This window comes from Zosterops lateralis (genome assembly GCF_965231275.1).
Source record: "Zosterops lateralis genome assembly, chromosome: 15".
Taxonomy (NCBI): domain Eukaryota; kingdom Metazoa; phylum Chordata; class Aves; order Passeriformes; family Zosteropidae; genus Zosterops; species Zosterops lateralis.
Window position 1 is genome coordinate 4,389,580 of NC_139775.1, and position 15,229 is coordinate 4,404,808.

The following is a 15,229-nucleotide window of genomic DNA, read 5'->3' on the forward strand; positions in this document are numbered from 1 at the left end:
TTCTTGTGATTTGTTTTTGAGTGACACTAGCAAAAGGTTGCAAATGTGCAGAAATACCCCTGGAAATTCTTAGTGGTGTCCTGCTAGTGTCCCCCTTTGGATCTAAACATGGATATTTGGGTACATACAATCCCACCTGCAACTACACTTCCAAGCCAAAAAATTGCTCCTGTTATCTTCTGATTGGAACCAATGCTTGGCTCCCAAGAGCAACCAGATATAGATCCTCTGGGAGGAGGTGGGGAAGGTTTCAAAAACATTGCAAAGCCTGTCAAAATCTTTGGCTTTGGAGAGGGTGAAAAAGGGCTCTCCAAGTGCTGATGCTGAGCCTGGGACACGCTGGGTGCAGTGCAGCTCTTGGTTGTGAAACAACAGCTTCAGAACTGGTGCCCTATTTTCTTCATCCGTCACCTGAATAAGTCATCTGGAAAGAGGGCAAATGATACATGGTCAAGAAAATTAAGAAATCCCTCTGAGCAGTTCTCATTTACAGCACAATCATAAAAATCCTGGCAAAAAATCAAACCATTTCCATATCAGTTGAGCACACAGCATTGCGAGCACGGTCGGTGTCAACAGTGCAGGGGCAGGAGACAGAGGCTGCTGTGTTCTTGGTGCTGCAGCTCAGACAGAAGATGAAATCATGGTAGCTCAACGTTTGAAGACTTAACTACTGGTTTTCTGGCTTTCTGTTTGTGCTAGAATTAAACTTGCTTGTGCTTGGGGAAAAAAAATGTGGTTGTTAGGAATGTGTTTGCATGTGTTTGGCCCTAATTATTTAAAAAACCCTTCAAACACTAGAAATACACCTACTTTTGCAGAGCTGTAGTTACAGTCTCCGCTTGGTTGCAGCACTGTGTTTGTAAGGGCTGTTTTTTGCTGTAATGGCCAGAGAATGATTTTGGATGTCTTATAAACAAGTGCGTGGTACAGGGAAAAACAACAGACCATATTTTTGGCCTTGGCTGTATTGTTTATGCCTTTAGCAAGCACCACTTACTCAACTTATTCAGTATTTAAAGCTTGTTTTCTCTACATAGTACAGGCCCAGGAACACATGGCTTGAACTGAATATGCCAGCATTAGACCTTTATTAGGGGGATGGAAAATAGGTCTGGTGTTTTGCAGTTCCAGATTTTGGCTTGGTTCAGGAACGAATACTTCAAAATTTTGAAGTATTTTGGTATATTGAGCCTTGTGACATTTTTGCGTTTATTTCAGGCACTGAAGATAGAGGGAATAAAAATTTCCAAACTCATTCTACACTTAGTCTGAACTGAATCAAAAGGCAGATTTCCTGTAGGGATCTTAAGCATTTGGTACTTTAGGAGGTGATAATTTCCAGAAGGTTGGTTTTCTTTGGTGCCATTCTAAAAGGCCCAGTTCTTGGCTGCCTTGTAGGCTGAGACACTTTGAGGCTGCCTGCTGATCCATATCATTGGAGATCTGAGGATGTTTAATGAATCTCAAATTGAGCATCCAAAAGCAGAAACACTTCAACTCATTAATCACTGTGAGAGATCTTGGCCTGACCATATCAATTAAGAGCAGTAATTCTCCAGCAGAAAAGGAACATGGTGGTGTGTTTTCACTGACAGTTGTGATATTATTTGTTGCTTACATTTATATCAAAGACATGCCCTGGTTTCACTTTGGAACTTTGGAGCTGCAAATCAACATCACCATAACTTTGGGTGCCTTGTGTGTCTATGTGCTCATATGTAATTCAGAATTATTTTTGATGATATGTCTTTCAAAGATCTCTTTAAAAATCCAAGTTTTGGTCTAATAAGATTAAGACTTCACTGAAATAAGATTAAGATTTCACCCTATCATATATGGGGTACATATTTACACTGCTGTTCTCCTACACAGCAGTTTTGGGGTACATCTGCTGTTGCTGCTAATAGACTTTGGGTTCATTACAATGGCAGCTGAAAGTTTTAGTCTGTGAGTTTTAAAAAGGGTTGTTTTGTTCTTTTTTATGATAAAACTGAGGTGATGTAGAAATAAAATGTGGAACATTTTGGAGGAGGGTGCAGCGCTATACATAATTTATTGGGCACTGTTTGTACAGTCAATTGTTAAGTTATAAATAAAATAGAGGATTAAAACAAGGATGAAAGGGTGAAACTGTGGGTAGTTATTTCCTCTGTATTTCTATTTTTAAAAAAAGGAAAAGTTTCCAAGTTTGCTCAAACAGCACATTTTGGTTTGGTTATTGATATTCACCGTGTTGTACCTATTTTTGGATGTATCACATTGAAGACTTTCTGCCTCACAGAGAGCTTTTTCCTCAGCAAATGCTCTGCAGGCTGCAGAACTGTTCTCAGAGCTCAGTGAGGAGCCCTGGCACAGCCAAGGTGAAACCAGAGGGAGGCAAACGAGCTCTGTCACTGAATTCCCAGTCCCAGAGCTGCTGAGGAACAACTGGACTTCCCTCATGGACATGAGGTCCCTTGGTGGCTGTTCCAGTTCGGCACCACCAGTGTGGCACTTTCCCCATCCCCTGGAACCTCAGCTCCCAGTTCCAGCTGGGGCACAGGGACCAGCTCCAGAGATCTGTCTGTACCAGGCAGATGGTTTCTGCCAGCAGAGAAATCCCTTGAAGTGGAGAAATGCTGAACCTATGTAAGATCAGAAAAATGAGCTTAGTGGATTTAGGAGTAAGGGCCAGAGACTTTTCAAAATAATTTGTTGTAGGTCTTTGCATTGGGGCTCAGAATGAGGTGGGGAAGAGGTTTCTCTTGGATGCCGCGGAGCAGGCTTTGTATCCATGGTGGAGGTGTTTCCTGAATGTCAGTAGGAATAGCAGGAGTAGGCCTGATGAAAACAACTGGAGTAAAATATATCATTTTGTTATATATAGGCCATGGGCTGAGCATCCCTTGCAGGTGCTGCGGGAGGTGCCTGGTTTGAAATCTCCCAGTTCTCCTACAAGTGGTGCTGACGCAGAGCTGTGATCCTGAGCAAAAATATTCAGACTGATGAAGAGGAAAGACATGAGCAATTTGAACTTAGGAGTGAAACATTTCCTAGAACTGAGCCTGAATAAAGTCTGGAACAGCTGAACAGGAAATAAGCTAATAATGGGATTTTACAATATGCATTTCCCATATAAGGCATTGAAATGTAACATAGGTTTCATGGATTTGGTGGCTGATCGTCTGCCTATTTTGATGAAGATTTTAGGTTGTTTCTAACCTGTTTGTGTAGCTGTGTGTGTGAGGTCCTTTCTCCACTCCAGACTGAAGTCTTTCATCTCAGCACTGTCATCAGTGGTCCCTGGATGGACCATTGGAGGCCAGACCAGGGAAGAGAGCAGTTAACAATCCCCTCTTGCTGCCTTTTGTTTTTTGTTGGGGAGCTATTTCCTTTAGCCCTTGAGGCTGATGCATAGGAAGGGGAAGAAAGGTGGGGAGTGCCCGTCTCGATGTGGTTCATGCTTCTGAAAATAAGTTCCCCAAAATCTGATGTGGGGAAAGGAAGCCCTGGCTCCACAGAGCCTGCTGTCTCCCTCAATAAACAAAGGACTGACTTTGGGCACGTTGCCCGAAGTGTTGGTGCAGGGTGTGTTCCCATCCCCACTGCTCTGCCTGGCCTTTTAAGGCGATGTGACAGCGAGCTGGAGACGTGGAAAGGTGTGTAATTCAGCTGTGATTAATGAGCACCAGGCTCTTCTGCAGCTCCCCTCTTTCTGTAGCATCGCTTGGATTCCCTCCTCGCAAGTAACTCGACGAGATTTTCAGAGTTTGGCCTCTTCTGCACTGTGAGTGCAATCTCCTGCCAGCTCTTATGCTACATTAATTTAGAGCCAACTACCTTTCCAAATGTGCTCTGTTACTGTGGAACAGGTTTTGCTTGTAAATGCAAGGCCAGATGTTCAGAAGAGGAGAGCTCCCGTTTGGGCATCTGGCAGTCACTGCTGGGCCACAAACCCATCACAGCTGAAAATCTGAAGTCTCTCTGTTTAGACAACACAGGACTCAGGCTGGCCAGTTTGTGCACTGCTGTTAGAGGAGCCTTTCGCCATACAATTCAGGAGTTCTTTCAAAACAGCATACACCAAGTCATGGTCTCAGTTTTAAACCACAGCTTGTGCCTAACAAGTTATTTTGATTTCTTGCCGAGCAGGGGTTCACTTTCCAGTTACAGCTAATGTTTTCCTTTCCTTTTTCTGCAAAGTCTGTTAACAAAAGCTAAATAAACAATGAAGGTAGGTCTATTGGCTAGATAAGGAATAGGTCTGATTTGTTAATAAGTGTTTCTTTTTTTTTTTCCAGTGACATATTTGATGCCATGTTCCCTGTCACACACATCGCAGGAGAAACAGTCATACAACAGGGTAATTCTTCCTGTCATTTTTCCTCCTGAGTGTTTGCTAGGGCCCTGTAATTCACATTTCTCCATTTGAGATTTCACTCTCTTTGCTTAGTGGGAAGAATAACCATATTCCAAAGGCCTCCAAGTGTGCAGCTATATGATAAGTCCATGGATGCAGGTCTCTTGCTGCACATGCAGACAACCCCACTCTGGTGGATCTCTGGGGTTTCAAAGGACTACAGTCAATGTAGATAAACAGCACTTAAAATGTTCATTCAGAATTAAACAGAATTAACAGAATTAAAATGTTCATTCCTTAACTGAAGATAGTCAGGAAGTAAACCCCAGCTCAGGATGCATAAGGGTGGCACAGGCAAGCTGAGAGTAATTAGAGATGGAAAATATTTTTATGGTTGTTGGGAATATTCAACACCTCATTGTGCTGTATCAGAGTTATCACACTTGGCAACTTACCTGCATGCCTGCAGCACGTTGTGGAGGACTTCATTACCCTCAGGCTATATTAAAACCTCTTGAGTGTTTACCCTGAATGAAGTATTGAATCAATCAAAAGAGATAAATTAATGCAATTGAAAGGCATTAATAGCAGGAAATCATAGTGATACTTTGATTTATGAAGGCAAATAAGCGAGGATGTTTCAGAAAATTAATCTCTCTGTAAGTAATCTGGTGTACAAACCTGTGCAAATATGTACAGGATTAAATTCAGGGCAGGAAGTTATTGGATAGCTTGGCAGACCTTCAGGAAACAATCACCTTTTGTATTTTGCTTCCAGGTGATGAGGGAGACAACTTCTATGTGATTGACCAAGGCGAGGTGGATGTAAGTATGCTCTTGCAGTATAATATTTATTTTGAAGCCACAGAATAAAAGTGTGTGCATTGGCAGAGAGCTTGAGCCATGTGCTGTGGGTCTGTCTCCTTTCTTCTTGAACTAGTTTTCACGGGATTGGTTTCATTACTTTGTTTTTGTTGCATTATTTGTTCATAATTTTCAATTTGGCATGTGTTACATCCTAGCTTATTTGTCCATTCCAAGCAGGAAAACGGTATCAAAACCAAGCAAATGACATTATCTTCAGAGCCCTAACCACACCTGGAGGTGTGCAGCCTTTGGCAGAGCAGGCCACCATGCTGGAATGCACCTGAGGGTTCAGATCAACCATAAAGAAAATATTTTCTTTAATCAGTTAGCTTAGCTCATATGTTGTTTGTTTTTGTTTTGTTTGGGTTTTCTTTTTCCATAAATTGAGATACAGCCTCAGGCAGTGAGTTTCATCTTAGAAACCTTAATTTGCTTTCAAAATTAGGTCCAAATATAAGAACAATGCAGCATATTAATAAAGCAAGGATTATTATAAGTGTAAAGTGATCTGTTAGACCACAAAATGTTTACAGGAGTATGCAGTGGTTAAATCAGCAAGTCTTTGAAAAGAAGCTTCTTTCTGAACCTGCCTTCCAAATCATAAACTGCTCATCTCCTGTCATTCCTCTCCCATATGAAACTCACCCTTTTGCAGTTTAGCTGCAATTCCTACACACATCTTATGTACCCACAGTCCTTGGGTAGGACAGACTTGCTCATTAGCAGCTTTGCTCTTCAGATGCCCACATGAGCTTGGTTTGGCATATTTAAAGAAGAAGGTGATTTATTTTAAATCCAGGCAGGAGGCACAGAGTTATTTTAGTGAAAGTTATTTTCTTTTAGCGGTGTGTTTGTGTCAGGAGACCATCTAATTGGTATTGTTGGGAATTGGGAAACCTCACATGCTGCCTCTGCCTCTGGAAGTTGCTCCTCAGGAAATCCGTCTGACTCACTGTTCCTATCAGACAGCCCTCTCCACAGCAAACACTGCCACATCCACAGGGCCAGAAAATAAAAGGGCAATATTTATAGAACAGTGTTAAAATTTAGTTTTAAAATAATTGGCTTGGGACCGATAGGGAGCTAAATGAGTTCGCTGGCTTTGAATCAGACCCGCAAGCACGCAAATGCACATGTTGAAGTTATAGATTAATCCTCTTTAAAAATAATTTGTCCTCTCTCAACACCTTTAAGAAAGCTTTCTTCAGTGTTCAGCTCAGGGATAGTGAGGGGCTGAATGACATCAGAAAACAGTTTGCAAACTCCTTGCAATTAATTGCAAAAGAGTTAACATTTTGTAGGCACATATTGCTCTTAAAAAAACAGTGACAAAATAGAGTTTCATTGAGCAGCGTGCAACTTTGATTTCATGAGCATTATCACTCCCTACGCCCCTCAAGTCAGCCTATAGCTGCTAGGACAGATTAAAATGGACAGATCCATCACCATGTCACCCTGACACCAGAGACATGCACAGACATCACCTGTGGGACAAATACTTCCCAACAAGAGTTAAAAATGTACCTGGACTGTGTTTGTCCAGAGACCAGCACAGCTTCTGACCATCCGTGTCTGGCCAAACTCTCCTGTGACCAGCTCTCACACTGCCCCACTCAGCACTCCCCAAGGTGCCTCCTGATGCACCTTTCCACTGCTCTCCCCATCTGCTCAGCTGGGTTCTTTCTCTTCCCTAAGCTTTTCCTTAAATTTCAGCCCAAACACCCCCTGAATTCCAGCGCAAGATGCTGTGCAAGGCATGGGGCGTTTGCTCCTGCAGGAGCTGCATGCTGGCATTTCCCTGCATTAACTGGGAAGCTGCAGGGAGGTGATCCCAGCTTTCCCCTTGCAGCAAAGCCTGTACCAGGGCACCAGTGCAGGGTGAGTTTCTCCTTTGTAAGGCAGCACCTCCAGAGCCCCTGGGCATGCACCATCACCCCGTATGTGGTGCTCCCCACAAGAATTCTGCCACTTTCTGGGCAGAATGGCTGGAATCCTTGCTGTCTGAGGAAACCCCAGGCCTCTAGTAAGCGAGCTGCTGTTCATTTAAGCCTTGCCAGATACTTCTTTGGCATGCTTCCATGCTTCTCCAAGAAAAAATAAAGTGACTTGGAGTGGAGACAATTGACCCCGAGACTTGGAGCCTCGAGCCATTTTCTGCCTGGTTCAGCTGGTGTTGGCACGTGCACAGAGGCTCTAACCCCTGGACAGGGTCTCTGTGCCATTCTCTGATCTGCTTGGGAGTGGCAGGAATACCAGGAGTGGTGGATTCAAGGAGCAGTTTACTCTGGGGTCATCATCACTGATAAGCACCCAGATTTTTCCATACACAGACCAAAAGGAGGTCACAAGTGTCATCATAAAATCCCTGCCCATGGAAGAGTCATGACAAAACCAAAAAAAATAAACCCAATAAAATCTATCAACCAAGCAACCAAAACCAAACAGAAACCACCAACAAAGTGAGAATAACAACATCAGTGTGTGGTGTTTTGAGCTTTAAAAAGCTGCAGCATGTAAAAGTAATTTTTATTCGAGTTTTGGCTCAGACACTCCAAAGACTAAGTAAGAACTTTCTAAAATTTTCCCTTACAAAATAATCTGAGTCAAATTAGAAGCACCATAAAATATATATATATTTAATATAACAGCACTTCGTTCTCAAGTCTTACATTTTCTTAGAGTATAAACAAGCCCTGTTAGCACAGAATAAAATATCTGTACATTTTCTTCTGTGGGCCAAGGGAAGGGCACAAATTTTCATATGTAAAAGAAGGATTTTAGAATGAGGAAGAGGTAGGTCTTGGAAAACATGGGGCTTTCCTCTCCAGGTACACTTTGACCAAAGCTGTCTTTGTTGTATTACTAGTCACAGTCTTCCTCCTTAGCATATCAGGGTTGAGGGGAATTTTCTCTCATGGCCTGTCCCTGCACTTGGGTCCAGTGCACACGAGGTAGATGATGGCACAAACTTTGAAGTCTTAGAGGTCACTCATCGACTGGAAGCTTTTCTTGCTCAGACAAATGTGAGCTTGAGCCAAAACGGAGCTGGCAGGACTTAAATTATAGTTTCCAGTAAAGATGTTGAAAGTACCTGCTAAAATATGACTTGCAAAAATCTCTAATCCATATTTCTAAGTATAAAGTGACTTCCTGTTTGTTATTTTGATCTCATAACCTCACATTTTTTACTTTAAAAAGCACCGCCGACTGCCCTTTTCAAACAGATGTATTTTTTTTTTAGACCCAGGAACTTCCTATTCTATTTAATGTCACAGCAACTTTCTCTACAGGCATTCTCAGATTTTCTTCTTGTAAGACAACAGCAGCCAAGCTGTAGTATGGTGAAAATCAAAATGAAAACTTTTCAGTGTTTTTTTCTTAAATTTCTGTATTGACTGTATAAATCTCTATGGGAACCTATACATGAATGTTGGGGACAATAGATAAAATTATCTCTTGATTGTAGGTCAAATCTTCCTGAAGCCCTTATTTCTATATACAAACTGTCTAATTTGTGTATACAAAGATGAAAATTACACAGTGTTTTATGTGAGAATACTGTTGGATTTTAAAACTATTTATATTTAATGGTCAGATTCCATAGATTGCTTCTAGTTTAAATTCTTCCATCATCAATGATTTTTCTGAAATTAAAAGGTTGCCTTTTGAAATTTGAAGCAGAACATTTTAAAGTTTGGAGTTTTTCAACTTGAACTTTTAAGGATTCTTGAGGCAGTCTCCAAGTTCATTTGTTCAAATTCAAACTTACAAATAAAACACTGTCTTTGAGAAAACCAGCCACATAAAAATATCCTTCATGTCTTAGGCTTGTTCATTTTCCCAAGAATAAATGCTCATCTTCATTTTTGGATAACATCTATTAAGGCTTGACAAGACACAAAGCACAAGTTATTACAAACAGATACAAGAGAGGGGATTTAAGACACAAGAATTGCCATGCCTGGAATAAATTAGATTGTCCACACAGATCACAAAGTGGCAGCACAAACAACAGCAACAACAACAAAAAACAAGAAACAAACAAACCCAAAAAACCCCCCAAAAACCGAAACCAAAATCATACAAAAACCCCCAAAACCCCCTCCCCAGAAACCCACCAACCCCCCCTCCAAAAAAAATCCAAAACCAACCAACCAAAACAAAAACAAAAAAAAACCCCAAACAAACCAAACCAAACCAAACCAAACCAAACCAAACCAAACCAAACCAAACCAAAACAAAACACAAAAAAATAAACCTAGAAGTTAACTTGAAATCAGCAATACAAAATTAAAGAAGGATAAATTCACTCCAGTGAAGCTCAGAGATAGGTGTTCCTATCCTGCCTTCAAGGTAAAATGCTCGTGGTGAGGTTCCTTTCTGCATCTCCAGAAGAAGAACGTGAAGATGAGGGAGGCCCAGATTCATTCCTGTGACTCTGCAACTTCTTTCACAGTTAGTGCCCAAGGATATCACAGCCCATTTGCCTCCTAAAAAGATAATGAAATGAACCAAAATTTGTGATTCTGAAGCCCCTAGAAATTGCAGTGTTCATATTAGATAAACAAACAATGAAAATCTAAAGTACTTTTGCTCTGTGGAACGCAGATGGTCCTGATGACTTGGTCATATTTGGGCATCTGCACTTCTACTTTTCCTCTTCAGCTGCATGAAAGAAGGTTCCAGCTATTATGGATCTGGGACTGGCAGGTCAAGTGACAATTAGGAATAATTCATTTATGTACTCACCACTTTGGTGAGAGTTCACAAATGCCTAAAACTGGCACAGCCAAAACCTCAGCCCAGCATTTTTTTAGGATAAATAGGGAGATCATCTGAGCTGCTGCCATATAAAATCGACTTTCATAAGCTGTTCTGAGCCTAAAATAGCTTTGCTTCCCACACCTTACAAACAGAACTTCTTTCCTTTCCACTTCTTTTTAAAAAATCTATTTTAAAGGGATTTATAGTGGAGCTGAACTCTGTTAAAGGCCAGGATGGCTTTGTAGTGTGCCATCAATGCACTTTAACTTCATCACCAACACAGAAGCTGAGTGTTGACTTAGGCCTTTGCAGAGAATGAAGTCCAATGGTTTTGCTTCTAGAAAACAACTTATTCTCAAACTGTTTTCTTTTTCAGAGACTGATATTCGAAATGACATTTTACTGGGGGAGTGAGTGCTGGGCCCAAAGACTGTCAGATCAGTGATTTGGTGTCACCTCAGAGCACTTTAAACCTGACACCCTTAGGGTGGAGGAATGACCAGTTGCATAAACTGTTTAGGGAGAGATGTCAAACATGTTTTGTACAGTCTTGTCAAGTAAGATAGCAAAACGAAAGGAGTCTTGGAGCAGTTCAGTAGTAGCCTCTCTAAATAACAACTGTGCTACATTAAATGTCCATCCTTCACTTGCTCAGCCTTGAGTTTTACCAGCATAATTCCCCTCTCTGGGTTGCAGTCACATCCTGCACACTGCTTTAACAAGAAATGTCACCATGTTGCTTAAAAAATATGTGTTGGAATAAGTTTATTTTCCTGCTTATAATTCAGACCCTTCTGCAGTAACAAAATCTGTGTTCAGCAGAAGAGCATGTACTCTACACATACACATGTATTTTTGGTGTGCTGAAAAAGAGTCAAGGGTACCATGTCAGCTACGTTCAGGATGTGATCCAAAACCCATTGCAGTTCAGATTTTACCCACCATCCCTGAGACTTTTTATTGAGGACACATGGATTACTGTAGTGTGACAAACCCCATCAATCCATCCAGTGAAATTCCTGCAGAAGGAGGGTATCCCTGCAGTCAAATATGCATCTGGGCAATTTTTGCAATGAGCTAATAGAGTTTAGAAATGTTCATTCATTCTCACTATGTCGCAAGCCTTTCAGAATCCTCATTTTATTCATCCATTTCTCCTGCCTGTCTCATAAAAAAAAAAAAAAAAAGAAGCCACAGAATTACCCGCTCGTTTCACCAGGAAACTGCTTGGGTTTGCCTGGCTTTTTTAAAACTTTTTTTTTTCTTTCATTTTTTCATCATGAGGAGAATCAAAAGTATATTCAATGTTCTGTGAGATTTTCTTTCTGTGGTGAGTGTGAAAGTTTGAAAGGGAAGGCTGTTGCTGTTCTCTTGTGTGATATTCTCCTGAGTGACATTCATCCTGTCATGGTGATGAAATGAAGTTTTAGCTTTTGTGGCTTCAGCTTTTTCTTGGCAGTCTTTAACCACCTGCCTGTTTGGGATTATTTTTACTCTTTATTTTTAAGCTCCTTAATCCTCAGATGTTCCAGGAGAACCAGGAGCCACCGCATTGCCTGGAGTTCAGCTGCTCCTTTTCAGCTGATACCCAAGAGGTTTCTTGGTCAGCTGAACTGCTTCGTGGCCTCATTCATCTCCTACTGAACCAGCATTTCACTGACATCAGTAGGAGCTGGAGCAAACCTTAACTGAACATGGTGAAGATGAATTGGGATTGATTCCAGCTGTATTTTCATCATAAAACGAAGATGGAATTAAAATTAATACTGACAGGTTGTTGAGTTTTGATCCCAGTTCATTTATTTTGGTCACCATCTTTTCTCATGCCCAGCTTGAGCGCAGCTCTAATTCATGCATTTTTAAAAAACTGCTAGTTTATTACTCAGCAATTGGTGTCAGGTTATGGTCTTTGCCTCTGCAATACTTTTCTGCTTAAGATGAGAACACCTACCTCTTTTTTCATATAATTTTTCTTCACAGAATTTCCAAGCCAATGGAATACTGGTTGATTTCTGCTGTTACTGGTCTGTAGCAGGTTGGGCTATATTCTGCACTGAGTAAATGCCCCCAGCCTTTCCTGCCCTCCAAACTCACAGGCACAGTGACAGAATAGCAATGGTTTATTATGTGGTTTATAGCAAGCTGCAGAATGCACAGTCCACAGCAGCCTTTGCATGCACTCTTATGGCTCATAAGCAGCATTGTTCATCAATAAATAGTGAGGAAAAAGCTACCCAGCAGAAAACACCTGCACGAGTCCCCTTTCTCCAGGGAAAACGCCACATAGCACTCAAGTGCAGGAATTTTTCTCAAATTAAACATCATCCAGGAAAAATATGGCAATAGTGGTATCAATCCATACCATGTTCCAAGAGGATATAGTACCTAAATAAGATGTGAGTCAAACTCTGCTTCCTGAGTTCTCTAGAGCTGATGTTCAAGGGTAATTCTGCTTAGAGCTTCTCAAGTCCAAAGCCCTTAGTAATCTTCACTAAGGGATAAGATCTATATAGTTACATTTAAATGGGTTTTGGAGGCACAAAGCTTAGGGAAGGAAAAAAAAAAGTTCCTTTTCAAAAGATATTTCCTTGTTTTGACTGTTTTTCATTTCATGGCCATGGCACATTTCAGTAATCCTCATTACACATATCAACAAACCTCGTTCCTTTCAAGTCTGACAGTGTTAATAAAAAGCCAAAGTTGTGACAGTTCTGCTTGTTGACTGCCTGAGCCTTGAACACAAGAGGGAAAACATGATGCCAGCTAACCATGGGAGCTGAAAACCCAGAGAGTAAATAAAGTCATTGTACTGAAGCAAGACAACTTGAAATTCTGTCCACAGAGCAGGTTGTTCCCCTCTTTGGGGACCAACCGTCGGAAGTGTCACGCTCTTGTTTTCCTTCTGTGTCCCCAACACTGACAATTAGAAAGGAAACTGCTAACAGCCTTTTAGGTAGTTGGCAGTTAGGAGACAACTCCAACTAAGTTCCCAAACTGCTTTTTTCTTCTTTTGCCTTGTGTTGTGGTAGGTTTATGTCAACGGGGAGTGGGTGACCAGCATTGGAGAAGGAGGCAGCTTCGGGGAGCTGGCGCTGATCTATGGAACCCCCCGGGCTGCCACTGTCAAGGCCAAGACAGACCTGAAGCTCTGGGGCATTGACAGAGACAGCTACAGACGCATCCTGATGGTGAGTTTGTGGGCAAGGGCTTCCCTGTGGGGTTGGTGTTTTTCACTTTCTTCTGCAGTTCTGTGTTCAGAGCACTCTGGTGCTTCCGCGTGAAAGTGAGCGGACACGACAAAACCACTGAGCGACTGAATGAAGTGAACTGAAAGAAAAGGGGACAGGATTCAGCAGAAAGGCTGAGTCAGAAATGCAATTGAGAAACATTATGCATAACTGTTCTGTGAATGAAAACCTCAGGAGGCCTCTGTTACCCACCAAATGCAAATCCTCTCCTTATCGTGAGCCTGGAAATATCTCTCAGCAGCACCCCTTGCCTGTGAAGTCTTTGTCTGATCTTGTATTACATTCCTTAAGGCAGGTGATAGAAAGTAAATCCAGCTCCACTAAAATAATAAAAAGTCTTGCTTGGACTGTGCCCTCCATCTTTGCTAGGCAGCACCCAGGCACACATACCACGGGGTTGTAGCTGCTAATGATTCATTGGTCTGCCCCTTTCAAACTCCCCCAGCCCTGCAGCAGAGCTCTGCAGACCTTTGTGGCACCTGGGGCGTGTGCTAGCTTATGGATTTGCTGTTGGTTCTTCAGTGCTGAGTTTATAATGGAAACTCTGACAGATAATTAACTTCAGCAAAGTCATAACTTTTTTATGAGTTTGTTTCCAATGTCCATGTGCATATCTTCCTTCTCCATAAAATATTCCTTTCTTTTTGATAATTAACAGGCATTACTCTATGCAAAGCTTATTTCTCAATAGGACTTGTCTCTAAAAGCAGCATTGTTCCATTCTGATCTGAAGGAAATGACACTGTGCTCTCAGACTAACAATTTTGAGATCATCTGTATTTCCAGTGGGTGTTATAGAAAACAGAAAAACCAGCAAGAGAACTGAGTAGATTTTCCCCTTAAATGATTAATTCTTAAGCAGCAGTGTAAAAGTGATCTTTGTGTGATGACTGTTGGGTGTCTATATGAGCACTGCTGGTGTTCACTCCCTATTTCATGGGCTCAGTTCAGAGTCACATAAACAAACATCACACTGGCATTTGGGAGAGTACAGCTGATAGAAATTTATTCTCTCCCAAAATACTCAGCCTAATGGCTCCAGGACAAAAGAGAGGAATAATTATGAAAAGTGTTTTGTCTTCCCTCTCGTGGGTAAGCAGGATGAATAGTGTTGAAAGGTTCCCAGTACAGGCAGGCAGAGGTAGTCCTAAAACACAGAGCAGAATTTCTAAAGAGATGTAAGAGGCACACCCAATGATTTGTTCCTTGCCCTAAAAGGATGCAGTGGAGGGGGGTATGGGATGACTGGTGTGATGAACCTGCAAACTACAAGAAAGAATCCAAAATTCAAAAGTGAAGGAATGTAGGAAGGAAACAAATGTCAGGACAAGGCACATATTCCTTGGCTTTTAAGAAGTGCTTTCTGCAGCTGCCTGTAAGCTTGTGGAAAGAAATTGAAGGGACGGGTTCACAGGCTTTGCAGCCTGGAGGTGATTTCAGTGTTGATGGAACTAGAGGCACCTAAAATCAACCAGCCCTGTGAGCTGTCAGGTTTGGTCATGTGTCCATTATCATCTGATAGCACACTTCAGAAATGAATATTTGATGCAGAGACAGGACTTTGGTAAAAGGATTTAAAGTCTCAAGTGGAGAAGACTGTGTTTTTAATACTAGTTTTGGTTGTACATACATTATGGTTGTACTTCTGTTTGATTCCAGTGTAGTGCTAAGTGTTTCTCAAATTAATTTACATGTTCTCTGGACCAGTGCCTGCTGTGCCTTACCTAGCAAGCTCAGTTTCTGCAGTTGATGAGACCTTTTGATTGGCATGGATATATTTCTCTCCCTCTCTTGCTTCTTGTGGGTTTTTTTCACAGTTCAGGCCACTAAAAATTGGTGGTCTATTGCACTGTGTTAGATACCCAGACAGCATTACTGTAGTATTCCCAGTACTCAGATAGGAAATATTTCATGGTAAATTATTTGCTGCAGGTATAGAAAATGTCCAATTTTAAATGCAGCCCATGGTGAATGCAATTTACCCATCCACACTGAATGAATCCTGTCA

General features: G+C 41.5%; 1 protein-coding gene across 2 annotated transcripts in view; it reads left to right on the forward strand.

Moving 5' to 3' along the window:
* Window positions 1-15,229, forward strand: part of PRKAR1B (protein kinase cAMP-dependent type I regulatory subunit beta) — a 93,014-nt gene that overhangs the window by 47,726 nt on the left and 30,059 nt on the right. For both annotated transcript variants that reach the window (XM_083872425.1, XM_083872426.1), the window contains exons 5-7: window positions 4,284-4,345; window positions 5,121-5,167; window positions 13,003-13,161. In XM_083872425.1, coding sequence (XP_083728551.1) covers window positions 4,284-4,345; window positions 5,121-5,167; window positions 13,003-13,161 — 268 coding nt within the window. The remainder of the gene's footprint in view (window positions 1-4,283; window positions 4,346-5,120; window positions 5,168-13,002; window positions 13,162-15,229) is intronic.